General features: G+C 42.4%; 1 protein-coding gene across 2 annotated transcripts in view; it reads right to left on the reverse strand.

Annotated features, from left to right (window-relative positions):
* The window catches only part of LOC126278954 (1-phosphatidylinositol 4,5-bisphosphate phosphodiesterase classes I and II), a 401,310-nt gene extending 381,561 nt beyond the window's left edge, over positions 1-19,749 (reverse strand). The window contains exons 1-2 of one of the 2 annotated variants that reach the window (XM_049979234.1): positions 19,403-19,491; positions 19,036-19,323 (exon numbers count right to left, since the gene is read on the reverse strand). In XM_049979234.1, coding sequence (XP_049835191.1) covers positions 19,036-19,134 — 99 coding nt within the window. In that variant the 5' untranslated portion in view covers positions 19,135-19,323; positions 19,403-19,491. Of the gene's footprint in view, positions 1-19,035 lie in introns of both variants that reach the window. The other variant, XM_049979233.1, reaches the window with a different exon arrangement.
* Positions 19,750-22,627: the final 2,878 nt, after the last annotated feature.

Here is a 22,627-nt window from a genome sequence, read left to right on the forward strand (position 1 = left end):
ATTTATATTTCTGTTCTGTTTACTGACTGTATTGAGTATATTGTCAATATCACTTGTGTGAAATATCTAAAATATTGTTAGGTACAATGATGCATAAATGACAGCAGCAACTGTTGTATGTACTGCATAGTCTGCTGAAACATGAAAGCTGTTCAGTGCCTATATTTAAGATTTTCTCCAGTTTTCATAATTCACAACAATGTAAACTAAGTACATTTAATGAAATAACAGAGGAACTGGTCGGTATATTCATCAAAACTTCCTCTGAGCAGAGCCATCAGAGCTATAAGGTAATGGCATCTTGTCACCCAAAGTTCTACATTCTACTCTTAGCCCCTTACTTTCAAAATTCCATTCACAATTACATTTTTGGAGAACAGTTTCTGACTGATGAAATCATAATTAAATTTGTGTCCTGTGCAAAGTTGCCACTTACTACAGCATTAATGGAAGTATTTGCCCGTTTTGGTTTGGACACAGGAAGAGATCGGTCAGTTGGTTGTTAGCATTAAGGGGGCCAAGCTGTGAGATCATCAGTCCCTTCATCCTTTATGTATCGAATCAGGAATAGCCCTCACAAGGAAAATACAAAAGGCAAATACTGAGAGGAAGCAAAAGACAGAGATAAAATCAAGGAGAAGCAGGAGACGGGGTAAGGTGTACGAGACTTTCTACCCAGAATATAGTTGTGGACGTGCACCCTCTGCATCCCACCAGCACCACCTCAATGTCCATTACCTCAAGGAAATGAGCAACACAGATAATATGATAAGAGTTTAGAAAAGGTAAAACAATAAAAATCACAAACATAAAAGAACAAGGAGAATAAAAAGAAGGGAAGGGTAGGGGCCCGGCCAGACCATCAAACAAGGGCCGCCATGGGACCTCTGGGCCAGAGCAGACAAGGGATGCCCCTTCAAACAAATCCTCAGGCGGTCAATGAGGCCAAAGTGCCCCACCTAACAGAGACAAATAGAAACCTCCTTCACTGGTGAAACACAAAATCAAGTTGGTTGAATGGAGGTTGGTTTAAAAGAGGGAGGAAGAACCAAACTACAAGGTCATCGGTCCCTTGTTCCTAATAAAACAATGCCACTAGTGTGAGAATGAAATGGACAAGACACATAACACAAAAAGGAAAGAAAGGAAAAAAACCACAAGAACAAAGGAAAGGCAATGAACCCTAAAAGAAACAAAAGAGAATAAGAAAACAACAGAGACACTAAAAACAGAAGAGAGTCAAACAAGAAAGCAGATTACAGTGGCTGGCCAACCACAAGGATAAAAAGGAGAAGACAGCCACTCTGCAACACATTAAAACTTCCACCCTAAAAGCACTGGGTGGAGAACACAGAGGGACAAAGTACATGCACTAAAACCTACATAGAAGTAAAAAACCCACTCACACGGATAAAACTTAAAACTAAAGTGCTGCTGAGGCATCATTGCCCAACATTGAAGCTAGGGAGCTGGGAAAGTCAAAAATCCACTGAAGAGCGGCGAAAAGTGGGCAGTCCAGCAAGAGGTGAACGACTGTCATTTGGGAGTTTCAGTGACGCAGAGATGGGTACTTGCGACGGAGTAGGTGACCACGCATTAGCCATGTATGGCTGGTGCGGAGCCGGCGGAGGACAACTGATTCCCCATGAGAGGACCGCATGGAAGACTTCCACACATTCGTCATTTCCTTAATGATACACAGCTTGTTGTGTGCAGTGTTATGGCATTCCATCTCCCAAAGCCTGAAAACCCTGCAGCGTAAGACAGTTTCAGAGATGCCCATCTCCAGAAGCGGTTTCCGCATCCCTGTTTGGCCAACCTGTTGGCAAGTTCTTTGCTTGGGATTCCAACATGTCCAGGGGTCCAGAAAAACACCACTGAACAACGGGACTATTCCAGGGCATAGATGGACTCCTGAGTGAACACTACCAGATAGCTTATAGGATGTTCAATTAGTCAGTCACAGCAAAAATGACGTGCCAGGGCATGAGTGGATGTGCTCAAAAGCACGAGATATGGCCGCCAGCTCTGCAGTGGAAACACTGCAGCCATCTGGCAAGGAGTGATGTTCAATATGTCCTTCATGAACATACGCAAAGCCTACATGACCATCAGTCATCGAGCCATCTGTGTAAACCACTTCAGAGCCCCAGAACGCGTCAAGAATCGAGAGGAAGTGACAGTGGAGAGTCGCAGGGTTAACTGAGTCTTTAGGGCCACATGATAGGTCCAGACGACACTGCGGCCAAGGTGTACACCATGGAGGCATACATGATCGGACCGCAAGTAGAGGTGGTAAAGGGAAGGACTCCAGTTCAGAGAGAAGGGACTGCACGCAACTCGCAAATGTTAGACCTGACCTGGGTCGCTAATACGGGAGATGGACTGCTGCGGGCAGGAAAAGGAGACAGTAATGTGGATGCTCAGGAGAACTACGAATGTGTGTGGCGAGCAGTTGTGCACGTCTGATCTGCAACGGAAGTACTCCAGCCTCTACCAGTACGCTGGTCACTGGACTCGTCCTAAACGCTCCTGTCGTTAGTTGAACCCTGCAGTGGTGCATAGGGTTGAGTAAATGCAACGCTGAGGGCGATGCTTAATCGTAAACCACACTCCCATAATCAATTTGGGATTGGACAAGGGCTCTTTAGAGCCGCAGCAGCATAGAGTGATCTGCACTCCTATTGGTGTTTCTCAGGTAATGGAGGGCATTGAGGTGCAGCCAGCACTTCAGCTTAAGCTGACGAAGATGAGGAATCCAAGTCAATTTGAGTGTCCAAAACCAATCCTAACAATTGATATGTCCCCACTACAGTAAGTGGATAGTCATGAAGGTAGACTTCTGGGTCCAAATGAACGGTACGATACCGACAGAAGTGCACAACACATGACTTTGTGGCTGAAAACTGGAAGCCGTGGGTTAGAGCCCATGACTGCACCTTGTGGATGGCTCCCTGTAAGTGATGATCAGCAACACCAGTACTGGAGCAGCAGTACGAAATGCAGCAGTAGTTCGTATACAGAGAAGGTGAGACGGACGGTCCGACAACTGCTGCTAGACTGTTAATGGCCACTAAAAATAGAGACACTCAATACAAAGCCCTGTGGGACTCCATTCTCCTGGATATGGATGGAACTATGGGAGGCACCAACTTGCACATGGAAAGTACAGAGCGATGGGAAGTTCTGGCTAAAAATCGAGAACTTGCCCTGGAGACCCCACTCATACAATGTGGCAAGGATATGATGTCACCATGTTGTGTCATATGTTTTACGTGCGTCAAAAAAGACGGCAACGAGATGTTGCCATCTGGAAAAGGCTGTTTGGATGGCAGGTTTGAGGGACACAAGGTTATCAGCAGTAGAGCTACCCTGGCGGAAACTACCCTGACATGGAGCCAGTAGGCCACGTGACTCCAGGACCCAACCCAACCGCTGACATAACATACGTTCCAGTAGCTTACACAAAACCAGGTTAAGATGCTTTGGTGTGGTTTCCTAGCACCAGAAATAGCTTGTCAAGTAGTTACAGCAAAGCAGCTGAACTGGAGCAGTCTAGTACAACGTGGGTTACTGTCAGACAGGCACCACAATGGCAGCAAGGAGGGTCCTCGTGTCAGAGAATGTGGCTGTGGGGTCAGCCAAGTTTCGCTAGTGTGTAGCTGACAAAGGACAGTGGAATCCCTGTGAGACGTGTGAAGAAACAACTGCTAAGTGGTTGTGGTCTTCTTTATTGCCCCCAGTTTGTTTGGGGAGTCCAGGGCAAACCATTTGATTTCCAGACATTCAGCAATTGATGGCATAGAGTCAACCAAAGGTCCAGTTATGGGACCCTCATTTCCAAAGCTGGCATCCAGGTAGCCAACTTTGCCAAGCAGTCAGTATCTTCATTCCCTGAAATGCCAACATGTCCAGGCATCCTAACAAAGACGACTGGCTGTCCAGTTTGATGGAGCCAGAAAGAAGACTGGATAATTATGACTAATGGGTGACAGGTGTAGCACTAGTCTATAGCATGAGGGCTGATTAGGGAGATGCTGCAGATAAGAAGCTTCTTGCTGGTGCAAGAACAAGCTTGGCTGAAAGCTCGTTCGATGTCCACCAACTCAGCAGTGATGCCACTGCATCCACTAAGCATGGAGCATAGTTCACTGCATCTTACATGTGTGTATGCAAAACCAGTCCATCAACCATTAAGGTGTCTGTGTATGCCACTTCTGAACCTGGAAATGCATTGAGGACAGCCAGGAGCACTGAAAAGCTCCATGGGGTCAACTGAAAATTTTGGTGCAAAGGATAAATTGAGACATCAGAGGTTGGGGCACACACCATGCGGGTGTACACAATTTCTCCCCGACAAGAGACGGCAGCGAGTGAAGTTGGCATTCAGAGCACAGTCACTGTAATCGAACTGAAATTGTGGCACCAGTTCTGAGTCTGTTACGGGAGATGGACCTTTCTACTAGGAAAAAGAACATGGTAGTTTGGATACTTTTGGTAGCCATGGACATGTATAGCATAAGTGAGTAGTTGGTGTTGGCACCTGATCAGTAGTGGAGGGACCCCAGCCTCCACAAGTAGGCTGTTCATAGAACCAGTCCAAAAGGCTTCTGTTTCAAGTGAGGGTCATGCCAAACAATATGCCAGACTCCCATAATTAAGAGGAGGAGGGAAAGGATCATGGCTTTGTAAAGGTGAAGAAGGGTAGTGTGGTCTGCACCCCAGCTAGTGTTACTGGGCAGTGAAGTGTGTTAAGGTGTAGCCAGCACCTTTGCCTAAACTGGCGAAGATAGGGAAGCCAAATCAGCCGGGCACTAAAGACCTGTTCCAACATGCGATAAGCCTTCAAAACACTCAGGTCGAGGTAAAGTTCTGGCTGTGGACAAACAGTACGATGGTGACAGAAGTGCACGGCAGAAATCTTGGTGATAGAAAACTGAAATGCATGTATAAGGACCAATGACAGCACATTTTGAATGGTGCCCTGCAGTCGGCGTTCAGCAACATCCACATTACAGGAGCACAAAAATCGTCGGCATACAAAGAGAGTGATACTGAAGACACCACAGCTACTGCTAGATTGTTGATGGCCACTAAAAGAGGTGACATTTGATATAGAGCAGAGACCTTTGGGATCCCATACAGAACGACCTGTGCAACAAGATCTTCAGGACAAAAGTCTAAATTGGGCTCCAGAGACTCCACTCATGTAGCTGTCCATCTCTGTGGGATGCTTACTTGTTTCAGTACAGAAACAATGATGCTCTCCTGCCATTGCGATGGGAACTCCTCACTCCAGATACGGCTGAAGATGGTAAGGAGATCATGCTGACAATCCACTAGTAGGTGCTTAGCATCTGGTTGTGGATTCAGCCTGGACTTGGAGCTGCATCAGAGCAAAGTGCTAGGCACTGAAGAATTCCCATTCACTGAATGGAGCATTATAGGGCTCCAGGTGGCATGGAGTGAAGCTTAAATGCAGTGACTCAATCTGCTGTTTAAGGACACAAATGGCAGGTTAGTAGTTCTCAGATGCAGCTGCTCTAGCAAAATGTTTGGCTACGGCATCTGGGTCAGTGAAAACAGTACCATTCAAAAATATGCCAAGTACACCTGCAGAGGGCTGGTATCCACAGAGGCATCTGATCTTCACCCAAACCTGCAAAAAGAGGGCATATGTGGTCCAATGGTTGAAATAAGCCATTCCCAGCATTCTTGTTTCTGTTGCTCTATTACATGGCAGGCTCAGGCACAGAGCTATTTAAAGGCAATGAGGTGCTTGACTCATGGATGCCGCGTATGATGGTGAAGAATGGCGTCTGTGATTTCCAACGTCCACCAAGGTACTATCTTCAGGAGGAGGATCCTGAAGAATAGAGGATGGCTAAGTCGGTTGCCAAAGAATGGCTGCTGTTGCATTCTGGACAGCCTTGTCAAAGCCCCCATTTAGTGGGGAACTCTGAACGAAAGTAGAGGTGAAAGCATCCCAGTCGGCATTGTGCACAACCCATCTCACCTGCCATACTGAAATGTGTGGAGACACCAGTATTCAAGAAGCAGAGTTCGAGAACTGCCAGTAAGATTTCTATTTCTTTACTGCAACCAGTGATCATGGTTCCACCCCACAAACGGTTATGGGCACTGAAGTTGTCCAAGATTAGGAAAGGTGGGGGGAGCTAAGAAACCAATGCAGAAAATACTTTCTGAGGCATTCCACCACCAGGAGGGAGATAAACATTACAGATGGTAAAATCCTGAAATGGCCTCACCTCTACAGTCACAGCTTCCAAACTTGTATCAAGAGGCACAAGTTTGTTATATACAGAGTTCAGAACATTCGTGCTAACTCCACCTGACACCCTATAATGATCAGAACAATTCTTATTGTATCCCTGGTAGTCGTGAAGGACAGGTGTCTATATTGCTGCAAACAGTTTCCTGAAAGGCAATGCAGAAAGCAGGAGATGAAGTTAAGAGATGTCATATCTCACCAGGTGGTGGAAAGAACAACTATAATTTCACTGGAGAATTGTGCTGCTGGTGCAATGTGAGGACATGAAGAGACCAAGCGGCAGGAGGTTACGTCCCTGGGTCATCTGCTGCCATTGGTTGAGACATAAGTTTTGAGACACTTCGTGTGGTGTGATCTGGAGCCTCAGAGGCAACCAAGATTGCTGCTGTCGCCACTGAAACAGAACATGTGGGATCTTGTGGTATGGGGGCCACCATAATTTCCTCGTCTTGGAAGACTTATTTTTGTCTTTCTTTTCTTTAGGGGGTTTGGACGACAGGGAGGGCTTCTCTGAATTTGTTTCAGAGACTGAAGAAGATCGTGAAGTCCTACAATCAGCAGCCTGAGGCTCCTTCAGCCACTGGCTGCTGAAACCTTTGAGGGGAGTGTCCCACGGGAATCCCTCCTGGCATGAAAAGCCAGATGAGGGTGATGCACCTCTGGAAGGGGGTTGGGGATTGGCATCTCCGGTGGGTGGGAAGCCATTGCACCCAATGTGGGTGGAGGTAGGGGACAGCACCATTGGCACAGAGGGCGACTTTGTCATAGCTGTAGTGTACAACATTGTCGTGCATGCACGATGTAGAGGCTCATTTTTCCTTGCCTTCTTGGTACGCCAGTCTGTCCGATCATGCATTCTTATACTTTTATCTCTCTGCGAAAGATAGTGCAATCAGGTGAGCAGAGATAGTGGTGCTCTCCACAGGTGACGCAGACAGGAGGAGGAGGAGGAGGAGGAGGAGGAGGAGGAGGAATGTTTGCATGCAATGGTCGTCCGCAATCTGTAGAAACTTGGATCGTGCCACAACATGAAGACAAGTCTCAATTCCTCACATCTGAAGCACTGCATGAGGTGAGGGTGAAGATATGGTTCCAGGTCACATCGGTATACCATAATTTTGACCTTTTCAGGCAAATCACCCTCAAAGGCCAAGATGAAGGCCCAAGTAGCAAAGGCCTCTTATGGACATGACGGACAAAGCATACGCAAGTCATCCACCATGGTCACACCCAGCCTCAGCAACAGCGACCTGGCCAGTAATCTGTTGCTTGGAGTCCTGATGCCCCAGTCATGGCACGCACATACTCCTGGACACACATGGGGACACTTCTGGCACTCACAGAGAGATCCCTGCACGGTCAGGGGGATACTACTGTGCACGTACTTGACATTAAGTTGGATGTTGAGGCGATCTATGAATGTGAATAAACCACAAGCAGTGTTGTCACATGATCCACAATGGAGGAATGCCAGCTTTCACAAGTGAGCTGTTCACTGGACTCGTTTGGAAAGCTCCCACTCCAACTCCACAATGGTGTATAGGATCCAGGAGCCACGACATTGAGGGTGATGCTGAATCATACACCAAGCTCCCATAGTCAAGATGAGGCTGTAAACAGCTTTGTACAGCTGCAGCAGTGTAGGTTAATCAGCATCCCAGATGGTGCAGTTCAGGCATCGAATAATATTAAGATGCCGTCAGCAGCTTTCCTTAAGCTGACAAAGATGGGGAAGCCAAGTTAAGCGGACATAGAAGACCAGTCCCAAAAAGCGTAATCTCCACTACATTAAGTAGCTGGTCATCAAGGTAATGTTCCGGTTGTGGATGGACATACGATGACAGAAGTGGATGACGCAAGTATTGGCGGTTGAAAACTGAAAGCCACGAGTGAGGGCCTATGACTGCACCTTTCGTACGGCTCCCTGCAGTCAATGTTCAGCCACATTAATAGAAAAGGAGTAGAAGGAAATACAAAAATCGTCAGTGTACAAGAATGGGGATACTGATGACTCCACTGCAGTTGTAAGGCCATTAATGACAATTAAAATAAGTGGGTTTGCTCAGTACAGAGCCCATTCTCTTTGATATGGAGTGAACCGTGAGAAGCACCAACTTTAACTCCGAAAATGAGAAGCAAAAAAAAGGTTCCGTATAAAAATCTGGAGCAGGTCCCAGAGACCCCATTTGTGCAAAGTAGCTAGGACGTGGTGTCATCAAGTGCTATTGTAGGCTTTCATCAGGTCAAAAAAGACGGAAATAAGGTGTTGACGGTAGGAAAAGGCTGTTCTGATATTAGACTCCAAGGATACCAAGACGTCAGTGGTGGAGCGATCTTGGTGAAAACCACACTGCGACAGAGCCAGAAGGCCTTGAGACTCAAGGAGCCAGTACAACCACTGGCTCACGATATGTTTGAGCAGCTTGCACAGAATATTCATGAGGCAGATAGGACAATAGCTATCCACATCTAACAGATTTTTTACCAGGTTTTAGCACTGGAACGATGGTACTTTCTCGCCCCTTGCGATAGGAATTTGCCATCACTCAAGATGTGGTTGAAGACAGCAAGGAGGTGGCACTGGTAATCAGCTGACAGATGTTTAATCATTTAGGAATGGATGCAGTCTGATCCAGTGGCTATGTCAGTGCAATCGACAAGGATATTGAGAAACTCACACTAACTCAGGGAAGTATCATATGGATCAGGGTGGCATGGAGCAAAAGATAGGTGTCGTTACACCCGCTGTTTTAGGAGATGAATGGTGGGGTGACAGAGGTTCGAGCATAATGTTCGGCATGATTCTCTGCGATTACGTCTGGATTGGTATATACAGTTCCATGTATGGAAACTTCAGGTATACCTGCAGGGGCCTGATATCTGTAGAGGCATCTGAGCTTGATCCAAGCTTGGGAAGGAGAGGTTCATGTTCCAATGGTGGAGATGTATTGTTCTCAACACTACTACTCCTGTCGTTTGATGAGTTGACAGACCCATTTGAAAGCAACGAGGTGCTCCAGGGACAGGTGCTATCTATGATGGAGGGCCCCCCTACGGTTGTCTCTAATGGCTGCAGTGATTTCCGGCAACCACCAAGGCACTGACTTCCACCATGGATGATTTGAGAAATAAAGGACTGTTGATTCAGCTGCAACAACAATGTAAATAATGATGGCCTGGATCAAGTCATCGGTGTTGCCATCCAATGGAGATTCAACGGTGGTAGCGAGGTGAAAGCGTCCCAGTCAGCCTTGGTAAGAACACAGCCGGGCAAGCCTCCAGATGAGTGATGCTAAGAGAGGGACAAGAAGGGCAGAAAATGGTCACTACCACATATCATCGTGAGCTCCCCAGTGAACGGATAGTAAAAAGCCAGGACTGCAAATGGAGAGATCAATTGCCAAGTACGTGCCACACGCCACACTGGCATGAGCAGGGGCACGTCTATTTAGAAGGCAACGGTCGAGTTAAGTTAGTAGATTGTCAACATCTTTCCCATGGCCAGTAATCTTGGTTCCGCACCACAAAGGATTATGGGGCTTAAAATTATCTAGAAGCAGAGAAAGTGGGGGAAGTTGGGAAATAAGTGCAGTCAGTACATGTTGTGGTACTTTACCACCTGTAGGATAGTAAATGTTACAGATGGTAATTTCCTGTGTTGCCTTCACCCTGACAGTCACTGGTTCTGAAGGTGTTTTGAAAGGCACAGGTGCACTATATATAGAGGCGAGGACATAAATACAGACTATATCTAACATCCTGTTCCAGTCAGTATGATTTTTGTAATACCTCCAATAGCCAGAAAGGGTAGGGGTCAGCATTGCTGGAAACCAGGTTTCCTGAATGGCAACGCAAAAAGCAGGTGTAACACTGAAGACTTGTCATAATTCAGTGAAGTGGGGGAAAAATACACCATAATTCCACTGGAGGATGACATTTTCTGCAGTTTATGCCTGAGGGGCACTTTCTGCAATCTGTTGAGGGCTTTTGGTCTCTGGGCCCATTGGTTCTGAGGCTCTGGGGAGATCTAGGGCCTCAGGAGACACTAGGATCTCCACCTCGTCCTCAGAATTGGAGCCTGCCAGAAGCGGCAGTGTGGGATCCACCAGTATCTCTTTTTTCTTGCAAGGCTGCTTCTTTTGGCTCTCCTCCTTTGCTTTCTGTTTCCCTGGTCAGTAGGGCTTCTCCGAATGTCTCAGGAACCGATGATGATTGGGAAGCCCTACGATCAGCAGTGTGCTGCTCCTTCAGCCACTGACTGGTGTCCAGCTTCACCGCAGCAGAATGTTTTGATGGCAACGTCCCGAGTGACCCCTTCCTAGTGGGAGGAGCCAGAGGAGGCTATTGTTTCTCCTGTTGCTCCAAAAGTAGATGTTGGGGGAACAATGGAAGGAAGAATGCCCCCAACCAACATGGGGAGCAGGCATAGTCTGGTGGCCCTGAGGACCCACTGTTCTAGGTACAGCTGTTGAGGTTACCATTGCCAGAGAGAGAGAGAGAGAGAGAGAGAGAGAGAGAGAGAGAGAGAGAGAGAGAGAGAGAGAGAAATGTCGTCATAGCTACAGTATAAGAGGAGATCATGCACACAGGGTTTAGGTGGTCATATTTCCGTTTCGCCTCTGGGTATGTCAGCCTGTCCAGAGTCTTATATTCCATTAATTTCCGTTCTTTCTGAAAAATTGCGCAATTCGGTGAACAGGGGGAATGATGCTCTCTGCAGTTGACACAAATGGGAGGAGGCGCACAATGAATGTTTGTGCGCGATGGATATCCACAGTCCCATTCGGGGTTGGCACTATAACGGGAGAACATGTGCCCAAATATCCAACACTTGAAGCACCACATAGGGGAAGGAACATAGGGTTTAACGACATGCCGATATACCACCACCTTGACCTTTCCAGGCAGTGAATCACCAAAGGCCTAGATGAAGGCACCGGTGGTGAAACTGTTGTCCTTAGATCCCCTATACACATGCTGGACAAAGTGGGCACATTGTTATTGGACTGGAGGAGATCTCTATGGAATATAAAGCCCTGAACCACATTTAAGCTCTTGTGGAGGAAGGGGGGGGGGGGGGGGGGGGGGGTGATGGAGATCAGGACATCACCCAGCTTTCCACAAGCAAGCAATTCTCACGAATGGGCAGGGGATGCTGTATGGTTCGAGAAACCCGTTCCTCATTTTTTATATTCCCGCCATTTCCCAAAACTTGCCTTCCAAGTGCTCAACGAAAAATAGAAGCTTTGTTGTTAAAAAGGATTTCCCATCAGACATTGTGCAAGCTAAGTATTGAGAAGAATATGGCTGTCTGTGATCCTGAGCCCTATATTCCACCCATGCTGTAGTCACAGAAGGAAATGACTTGGGGCTGTAGCTCTCAGCATTATATTGCTCCTTACCTCGCTCAGAGATTGCTGGGGACGTTTGACCGTCAGCATCTGATAATTTCATCTGCTTCATTGCAGGTCATCCACCCTGTTGCCACCCACTCTGATCAGGGGCTCTCCCCACAGGCATCACGCAGCCACAGCAATGGCCACCTGGCGCGATGACTACTGCCGTGAGTCCTGATGCCCCAAGAAGACAGACACCTACTTCTTGGCATACATGGGTAGGTTGCAGCTCAGGCACCAGTAGTGCAGTCCCTGTGTAGTCGGTGGGCTACGGCCAAGAGGGTACATGACCACCTCTCCACGACGGGCTAGCTACTGTGCTGGATATTGGATGCGGAAAAATCTAATATTGTCATGTGAGCAAAAGAGGACAGTGGACTATGGAAGTAGATGGTGTTCCCTGTAATGTGTCCATGCCCAGAAAACCAGTCTGCAGGCTGAGCCATGGCAAAAAGGTCCAGAAGGTCTAAGTGCACAATGGATATACGGTGCATCACGTAAGGCGTCCTGCCCCAAATGGCCCGCACTTTAGAAAATTTTGGAAGATGTGGAGGTCAAACTGTAAAAGGGTACCATAACTCATTAGGCTGAAAAATGGGAACTCCTTTTAGTCACCTCTCATGACAGGCAAGGTTACCTTGGGCCTATTGTAACCCCGAACCCACGGGAAGGGGGGGATGTGGTATTGGTTTGCAGAATATAAAAGGAAGTAGTGCTGCAAAGGCTGGGGACCTGTGGTAGCTAAGCACATACTCACAAGAGAGTTGTGAGCCCCCACAGTGTGGAGGGTGGGGGTCAGAAGATACCTGCTGCCTATCGTCTTTCTGCAATAGTACGTGTAGCTGCTCCTTGAGTCAATGGTGTGGCAGTAATGTCAATTATCAATTTTTTTTTTTCAGGCCACTGCTGATCAGTGATGGTTGGCTGCCTCCTGCAATTGCTGAGGCACCTGAGCAAAGAGGAGGTGATGCCTATTTTCCTTTGACTTTTTCTCTCAGTCAAGTAGGGTGCGTAAATTAGGACACTTAGCTGTTGATATGGCATCACTGCTTAATGTAATTTACTATGTGCCTGGTTTTGTTAAAAAAGAGTGAAAAATGTGAACTCAGTGGGTACAAATACAAGGATATTCACTACTTAGTTTTAATTGCCTGACAATAATCAAGTATTACAATGCAGAATAAGACAAAGTGGATTACTAGTGAAATAACAGAACTGGGAAGGAAGCTACAGGATCCGAGGCAGTGGAGTGAAGCTGAAAATTATAAAATGCTACAAGGAAGTATAGAAAAATAACACAAGATGCAAAATCAAGAGCAATTAATGCTACCATAATGAACTCAAGAAACAAAAAGGCAGCTTGGAACACAATTAATGATGAAACACAGAAAAAAGCTGGACCAAACAAAGAAACAGGTATCAGGTCAATGAAACCCCACCAACTACAGGCCAGTTTCACTAATATCGAGTTTCTCAAAAATTCTGGAAATGCTTATGTATAACAGATTAGCTGATTATCTGGACAAATACAACATTTTCATACCATCACGGCACTGTTTCAGAAAGAGCAGATTTACAGAACAAGCGATGCCAGTCTGACAGAATACATTACACAGTCCTTAGTTGAAGAACAAGTTGCATCTGCAATGTTTCTGGATCTCCCAAAAGCATTCAATACTGGTCGTGAAATACTGATAAGAAAATTTTAAAACTATGGTATTCGAGGGCAAGCAGGGGAGTGGATGAAATACCTATGCAACAGAAAGCAATATGTATCAACAGGGGACGCTTATCAGTTAGACACCGAAACCCCCAAATATGGAGAGTCCCAGGGATCAGTAATGGAGCAATTGCTGTTTCATCTGTTTGTTAATGATGTAGGTGTTGAAGAAAAAGAGAAGAAAATATTGTATGCAGATGGCATGACAATATTGAGCAATGACCAAACATATCTGCGAACACCACAGCTTAATGGCTCCTGGAAAACGGACTTCTTATAAAACCTAAAAAAAGATTATGCATGCAGTGTTCACAAATAAAAAGAAGGCTGTACACATGGGTTTAGAAGTGGATGATTCAAGACTAGAAGAAGTAGAATCCACGAAATTCTTAGATATTACTGTGGATAACAAGCTGAAATGGAAACATATAATTCCGTCTGCAGAAAAATCAGCTCCATCATATTTATAATGAGGCAGCTAGCACAGTATGCAGACAAACACCTTCTGTGCACAGTACAACATGGACTCTTCGAACCATACCTGCAGTATGGAGTGGTAGCGTGGGGAAACTGAAACATCAAGTAATAGAAAGGATGTTCAGACTAAAGAAAGTCAAAATTGTATTAAGACAAAAGACTTCTGAAACATGCAGAAACTGCTTTAAAAGTCTAGGCATCTTAACTTTTTCCTCCTCATACACAGATAAAACTATACGTCACAGAAGAGAGTGCAAGGCAGACTACAAATGCTAGTGTATACACCCACAAAACACGGAGGAAGAATGACATACAAAGCATACACCACTAACTGACAATGCCTGAAGAAGTGCCCCAGTACTCGGGTATTAAATTATTAAGAAGTCTGTCTAAAAATCTGCATGACGACATACATGACCCTAAGTTTTCACAGAATCTAAAGGGCTATCTGATGAAAAAGGAATTTTACAGTGTTCATAATAAATTTGTAAGGACTGTTAATTATAATCAATGATGTTAAAATGTACATCATGTAATCCTACAGGATCAAATAAAATTCAGTTCAGTTTAAGGTGAGTCATCTGAGACTGACACAGACTTCTCACATCACAATAATTTGCACTGTATGCTTTTCACTAATGCGCAAACAACAAACTATTATGACTTTCAACATGACGCAAAGGTGACATTCCTTACAGTGAAAGTCAAAGCTCAGTTGTCTTATGAATTGCTACATGCCGTGGACTTAGGCAAAATCTGTAATCTTTACTAATAGCATACAGTGGGAATCATGGGATTCCGTGCTTTATAATCGAATTTAAGCTACTGAGATCTGTATTTACTGAGTCTCAGTTGAATATCTTAATTTGGCCCTTTGCAAATTTAAGGGTTCCTGCAATACAATATATGCATTCTGAAAGTAAAATGACCAACTAGCCACCTTCTCCTTTCACATACAAGCACATTATTTGAACCATTAAATGCTCTGATACAAACCACAGGCATTCTGAGGTATTTACATCTTAGAATGCTGCCTACTGACCTCTTGGTTGTGTATTTGTTATTACTCACACACGGTAAAAGCATTCCACTGGTAATATATTTTGAGAAAAAATTAGAAACCTTTTACTTCCACAAGCTTGTAAGAAAATAATAGTTGACTAATACAAAACATTGCAGACCTTTGTAAGCATGAAATCTTACAGTTCTCAAGAATTTGCCTGCTAGTGACTTTCACTTCAACAGCCATCCACTCCATTAGCAAACAGCGCAACTTGAGGATTTTTTCGCAAAGTTGTCTACAATTTTCATGATTAGGCATTAAGCCAAGACCCTCATTACTTGTGACACAGAATATTTTTGCTTTGGACCACATGTTAAATTTTCGAACAGTTCACATTTTACCGTAACAACGGATTGACAGCATCGAACTGCCTTCAGTGTGGAAACATGAGATTACCCTAAGTTTTACCCAGCCAAGTTCCCTGAAGTATCACCCAACTGCTGAGAGAAAGGGAGAATGTTCAGCTTGTTTAATCTACAGATGCAATAATACCACACAGAAGTTAATCTTGACAGAGTCCTGCCTGTTTGAGCAATCCACAATGGTGTGACATATCCCAGAGGTTTCCTGCTATTAATTGTTTCACCTTAACAGCCGCCAAACATAGTCACACTAAGCTCAACTTGACACAGATTTTTATCATGATTTTGCATACTCCTTTGATCCGGATAGTTACACTAAAAGTCCGGGACTCTGAAAATTACTAAGTTCCATTGTAACAGATAATGGAGCCACTCAGCATATGGCAACAAAAACTAGCAACACTTAACAAGCCACCACTTGAGAGATGTAAGTTTCTTGAACCCAGATCTCAGCAATGTTGGTTTTACTCCTTGATATGGTTGTCACACAATGCTACTGTATCTTGCTGCTGGATGTAGCATTAACTTCATCACTGTGATTGTTCACCCCAGTGCAACTAGAAATTTAGTGACACTGAGTTAGATGGCCATCAGCCTTACTTGAGAGGTGAAAAGGAAGTTTCCGCTTCACTAGCCTGCATCTGTATCAATATTGCCACTTCTACAACTTACACTAAGAAACTTTTAAAGTTGAATGCTGGCAGCTGTAAAACTCTACCTGTCTTCTTGGCTACTTCTAAGCAGTGTCTCTTTTGTCTTCATATCCTTGGTCAGTGAACACCGGACAATTGCCTCCTGCCCTCTCACTGAGATAAATTTTACTGTACAGTTACCGCACACCTGTGGAAACTAGCCGTAAGTTACTAACTCATAAAATGGCCGAGAGGATTTGACACATGCTTCTTCCCTGTTAATATCACTAGTCGTATAACCAAACTTAATATTAAAAGTGGCCATCGCATTAGAAGCTAAGAATAATCACCACCACCACAACCACCACCACCACCACCACAAACAACAACATATATTACGATACCTATTAACAACAACAACAACAACAACAACATCATTTATTACAATAGCTATTACAGCTCAATAAATTATAAACAAGAGATTCAATATGCAGTATGAAATTGAAATTCTACAAAACACTGAATAACTCAAACTCCGAGATAAGTGTTAATAACAAAAAAATGATGCAAAAGAACATATGTAGCCTACAAAAAAGAAGGGACAGACAGACAGACAGACACAGACAGTAAAAGTGAACTTACAATGTACTGCAGCTCTTCCATTGCATGAGGTTGTTGTTGACTGTTGCTGTGATGAATTATGGGAAATGAACATGACAAATCACAAGTCAGTTGTCAGCAGCTGATCAGAATGTTCATTTGTAACTACTTATTGCTAGTAAATAAAGTTAGCTGTCTTTTCTTCCCCCTCTCCAATGAGTTAGAATTTAACCATATCACAGGAATTTTTGGCTTAAGAAATACAAGTAGGTGATTGCAATGATAAACATATAGCTTGGGCTACACTACAAAGTAATGTATGATAGCAATCTTATTTCATATATTGAAACTCTGTTTTGCCACCTCCCCACCAAACTTTCACATTCCAACCTAACCTAGGCCCCAGGCTACACTGCAGCTCAATCAATCAGCATATCTAGTTTCCTTACATTCTCAGTCCTCGCCAATTCAAAACCAAATTGTCACATTACAATCTAACCATGACCTCGGGCTATGACACAAGTCAGTCAGCACATTTAGTTTTCTTCCTGGTCTCCATATCAAACACAAATCAATCCACATATTCCACCAAAAGAAATAATTAGATTCAGCAATTCTCATTGGCTACCATACAGCATTATCCTACTGGCTATAATCAAGAGAAACAAACTGCCTCAGCAGTACACATAACACAACTTCATGTCAGCAATATCAACATTTATTATTTGTTCAATAATAGAATTTTCCTTTACCCTGGTTCGAATTACTTGTTATTCACTTTATCAACACTCCGGATACTTGTTAAGCAAATAAAACACAAAGCAGATTCGGCTGGAAGTCCTCTTCTAGGCCTAATTGCTTTCCAAAAACACCATGATCATAACTTCAGTAATCAAATACCTTCTTACGCCATACATTCCTATGGGAGTTTGAAATAAAGCAGTCAAGTGCTGCAATTAAGTTTATATATGGCAGTAAACAGTGGTACTACCTCAAATATGTTAGTTGGTAGAGCACAAGTTAGTCTAAAGTGCCAACTTTTTTTCAGAATGTCATAATGTTACCAAAAATACAAGTGGTTGGCTATCAATTACGACAAATGCTGAAATAATGAGGTCATCAATACATAAAATTTGCCAGGAAACACCAGAAGACAACTCAGTATCCAGTATCTGTGAGAATGCCTATGTAATGAGGATGTAGTTAAAAGAGGTGATGTCGGGTTAACTAACTGAAGAAATTCCTTGTTGGATTTCTGCCAAGAGTAATACCCTTTCAGTTTTCACAGTTGGAGATTATATGCAAAAAATATGCACCAAAATGTTTGATGTTTGTCAGTTGTGCAGCACACATTTTCTGAATCCATTTTGCAGTTTTAGTTGTCTATAACAAAATTGCAGAATGCACACCTCTAGCCACACTACATATCAAACTACAACTTCTGTTTGATACTCACAGTCACTTACTTCCCTGCCTAATTGATATATCAGGCTATCTGCATACCAGTCTGTCACCACAACCAATATTTTGAGGATACAATATTCTCCTTACAAGGAACAAGCTTAGACTCTGATCTAGGACTTGGTGTGGTGGTTCAGCCATTTCTGGTTACTAGTTCATGGCCGGCTTGCATGTCAGATTGTGAACTATAAATATCTCGTGCAGGTTGTTAGGGTGGTGTCTGTTACTGACAAAGTAGAATTTAAGGAGAATAGAAAGTGTAAGGGAAATGGAATGGCACTTAAAAATGAATGATATTTCAGAAGAGAGAGGGAAAATGAAGGCTTGCCCATTAAATAACAACGCACACATACAACTGAGGATAACTATTAGAAGAAATGCATGTTATCAGAATTTTTGGGACAAAAATAATTACAATGTTGCAAAACTACCACAAACAACAAATTTACATTCACCAAACCGGATCACAATTTATACAGTCCCCATGCTCAATTAGTGACAAATGCATACTCACAATGACACGGAACAATCTATGTGCATCGTACAATCCACTAACTCGGGTTTGTTCACGAAAACGACACTAAATGGAACGTCCATTTACAAGTCACCACCATAATCCACTGACGTGCAAGTACAATTTCCCTAACCATGTAGATATAAGTTAGCTATATTCACAACAAATAAGGACGACTGTACACCATACAAACAAAAACATAACCTTCGAAAGACTATTTCCAAGATTATTTTTGATAGTTCTGATCTCCCAGACAGACTGCAATTTATAAAATATTCGAGACACGATGATAAAACGCAAGTGTGCGAGCAACGGAACTTCCGTTCCGTTGCTAAATTCAGAATTTAAACTGGTAGGTATAGTGATTTTTAAGGTATGTATTATGAAGTTATGATGGTGACCGTGAATATAAAGCGAGGTATTCAGATAGGTAAGTAGTTGCGTACTCCAACAGCAATACAAAAACACTGTCCCAATAGCCAGAGCAACCATCACCTAAGATAAAAACTGTTACTTACCTCATCCCACTTGATGAATTTTTCACCATCTTGCATACACTGTGGCACAGAGACAGGTTTCAAAAGGCTGCATTGTGATGTAGATTTTGTACCAGCCATACTTCTGTCAACAGCACACCACAAACTTTGGCCTACGGATGCACTGTAGGCAGATTTTTACGCTCATTACTCCTTCCCAACAGCCACATCCTAGTGTCAAATCATAGGTAATGCTGGGGATTCGCGGACTTCTGGACACTCAGCTCCGTTAGCTCATTCTTGTGATTGTCGTTGCGGGAAAATATGTTCCTAAACGCCATAATTACATTACATTTCATGCAACTAACTCACATCAACTACAAATCCGTGCAGATCCATACTACAGTACCTCTCGCACACATCATTGAAAACCCAGCACTCAACTCTGAGCTTGTCGAAACACTGCCGCCTCTAGGCCAATCACGAAAGCCGGAAGTACTCCGCACATTCCTAACTACATCCGTCAACGAATCAATATGCAACCGTGCTTTTGACAGTTCCTGTGGATTTGTTTGCATTTACTTGGCCACCAAAAGCTTTCTGACCAACAAGCTGTCAAATTTTAAAATCTCAAAAGCAAACTTTTTATCAAAATGTTAAATTGTCATTACGATTCACTGTATATCGATTGCTACCACTGAAATGAATACTTCAGCTGAGCAGCGTCTCAAGATGTTCAACGTGGGGCGCACAGTTCAAACACACAGCGTGCATCGTTAATTTCGATCATGAGATACAAAACTTCAGAGACTTCTCAGGTGGCTTAAGACTCATTTTTTTAAATAACACAGTATTATTTCCTTCCTCTCCCCTGCACAGTTAAACTGAAAATCTTACTTAGAGTATTGTAGGTATTAATTACCTAGAAGTTTCAACTTCGGTATTTTCCACTGTTTTCGCTCACACCTAGGTAAATAAAAGTGGGTTGTTGGTTTACAGTTTGGACATTAATAATATTGGCGATGACTCAAAAATATGCAGTTTAATAACTGTTGTCGGAAAGTGAAGGTAATTTCAAACTGGGTGCTCACAGATATATAAACAAATAATTGAGAAACTATTCTTCCATCAGAGAAGCCCAGTTGTAAGGTCATATTCATATTCATTGCTCAACAACAGTAATAATTGCTATAACTATATTTCAACGTTATACAATTTCAAACTACTGGTAATTAATACATTTTAACCAATGTCTTAGATTATGTTTAACTACGGCTACTCACGTTTTTATGGAATGCGAAAGAACCACACTTTGTAGAACACAACTGTTAACATGAATCAACACTAGCAAATGTATAGCATCCGAAACAGTTATTTGAAAACTTTTCCTCATTTCGTATCCTTTGCTGATTAGTTATTTTCATGGATAATTTTCACGATGTTTAAGTATGACATGGGATGTATCGACTGGTTGACAAAAAAAAAAATATATTTCTAAGTATAGGAATATGACTACAATTTAACCATACTAGAGTGGTTTCAATTTATTATCTGTGGCCCCATCTTGCATACTCATAAACACAAAGAGAGGGGAGGGAGCCATAATCTATTCTGAAAATGTGGAGCAAAAGGAGTTGTCAAGCTACAATGAATTCAGCTTTCTTTTGAACTTATTGTATCTGTGGCTTTAATTCATCAGGAAGATAGTCAAATACTGTACATTTATTGCTGCTTATTTGCAAGAATCAGGTGAAGTTTTGAATACTGGATCAGATCAGTAATACATGAAATGGTATTTAGGATTATATCAAAAGACAGTTATGGGAAACTTATTGTACTTCCTTATTAGTTGCAATTAGTAATTTAGGTGACCATCCAACTCTATGACCATGATATAATACTATTATACAAGGAAGTGAAAATTATTTACAAATAACTGTATGTAAATAAAACCTAATCTTCCAAGATATTGAAAGAGAAGTAATAGCCTAACAAGTATAAAGGTCCAAAAATAGTCAAAGCTTATATCCTTCAATAAATGTTACACTACACTTTTATTGTATGGAACTACAATAGAAAGGAAATAAGAATAAAGTTAACAAAATAAATCCTCATTATATTTTTGACTATAATGCAATTAATTGATACCTTCTGAATTGTGTTGAGCAATAAAAATTTAATGAGTGCTTATGAGGGAGCAATATAATGATTTTTCTTTTGAGCTTTTTTCTTTTATGTTAAGATCTCCATTGTTAAAAATGATAGCTTTGTGGATATGTGTCATTTGAACATTTTCTTTGATGAATAAATCAGCTTTTTCCTTGAGAGAGTTCCTAATTTCTCTACTGACTGACCACTATTAAGTTTTCAATTAATTCTTTTGCACATTATATTTACCTTTTAGGTGGCTGATAAATGTAAACTTGTTCTCTGATAAATATTCTTATAGTAAAGTAATATGTCTTATCACAGTGAAGCAGTTACTCATCTGTGATGTGCTATAATTATTTTTCATAGTTCTGTTTTTCTGAAAAATTATATTTTAATTCCCTTCATTCTCTATGGCTTAAATACCGCACAGTGTTCAAACAGAGTAAGTTAAATTGATGGCAGATTTCAAGATTTTACTGGGAAGTAGCTGTTTGAAATTGATAGAATGTGTGTGTGTGTGTGTGTGTGTGTGTGTGTGTGTGTGTGTGTGTGTGTGTGTAATTCTTTTAATAATGACCCTTTCGTCCCATATGTGAACTTTCCACAAGGGGTCCGGATCTGCATCCTATTTAATATGTCTGTGACACTCTTGGAAGCTGTAGTGTAGGAAGTTCAGCTTCTAAGATGATGTTTCATAGATAAAGAATGTTCTACTTCATGTGGGGGCTAAAATTCACTGCACTCTTGGGATTTATTTGAATCCATTCCAAAAGTATGAAGCAGTGATGGGCATTTATGATCCTCACAACCTGTCTCATAGCATTGTAATGACGGTTGCTTTGTTTATTTTGAGATCTTTTGCTCAAGCAATAATTTTTGTCTGTTGTCTTGAGACATATAGACAGCAATTGCGGAATACCACCACATTACTCTCTTTTATACAGCATTTAAAGATGCCTCTTACTATATTTAACATGAAAGGGGATTACAAGTTTGATCAATATAAAGTGAGCAATATCTCATGTTTTTGACCAACATTCATTCATGTTCATTGAACTCTAAACTTGCTTTCTTCTAATTCCAGTAACATTTCTGTCAATACTTATTTTTTCGTTTCTCTGTGACCAACATGACTTAAATTACTCAGTTGTGGATATGCTACTACTTATGTATAAATGAAGGTTGATAAGTCTTTGCAATTACTATGAAATGGAAGAAACTTTTGTTGTAAAACAAGTGGGGCGACATGAGTGGTTCTTGTTACATTTTTGTGAGACTTTTTATTTTGGTAACTAAGTGCCATATGAGTCACAGAAAAAGGCAAACAAGGGTATTGTACAGTGATAAAAAAAGCCTATAAAAGTAAACTGTGGTACCAATACTGACTGATTAAGAAAGTTCACTAAGACTCTTTACCAGGACTGAAGACTATTCATAATCGGTTTTTAAAAATTAAGGAAATGTGGTGGTATGGACACTTTAC

Source organism: Schistocerca gregaria, chromosome 6 (assembly GCF_023897955.1).
Source record: "Schistocerca gregaria isolate iqSchGreg1 chromosome 6, iqSchGreg1.2, whole genome shotgun sequence".
NCBI classification, from domain to species: Eukaryota; Metazoa; Arthropoda; class Insecta; order Orthoptera; family Acrididae; genus Schistocerca; species Schistocerca gregaria.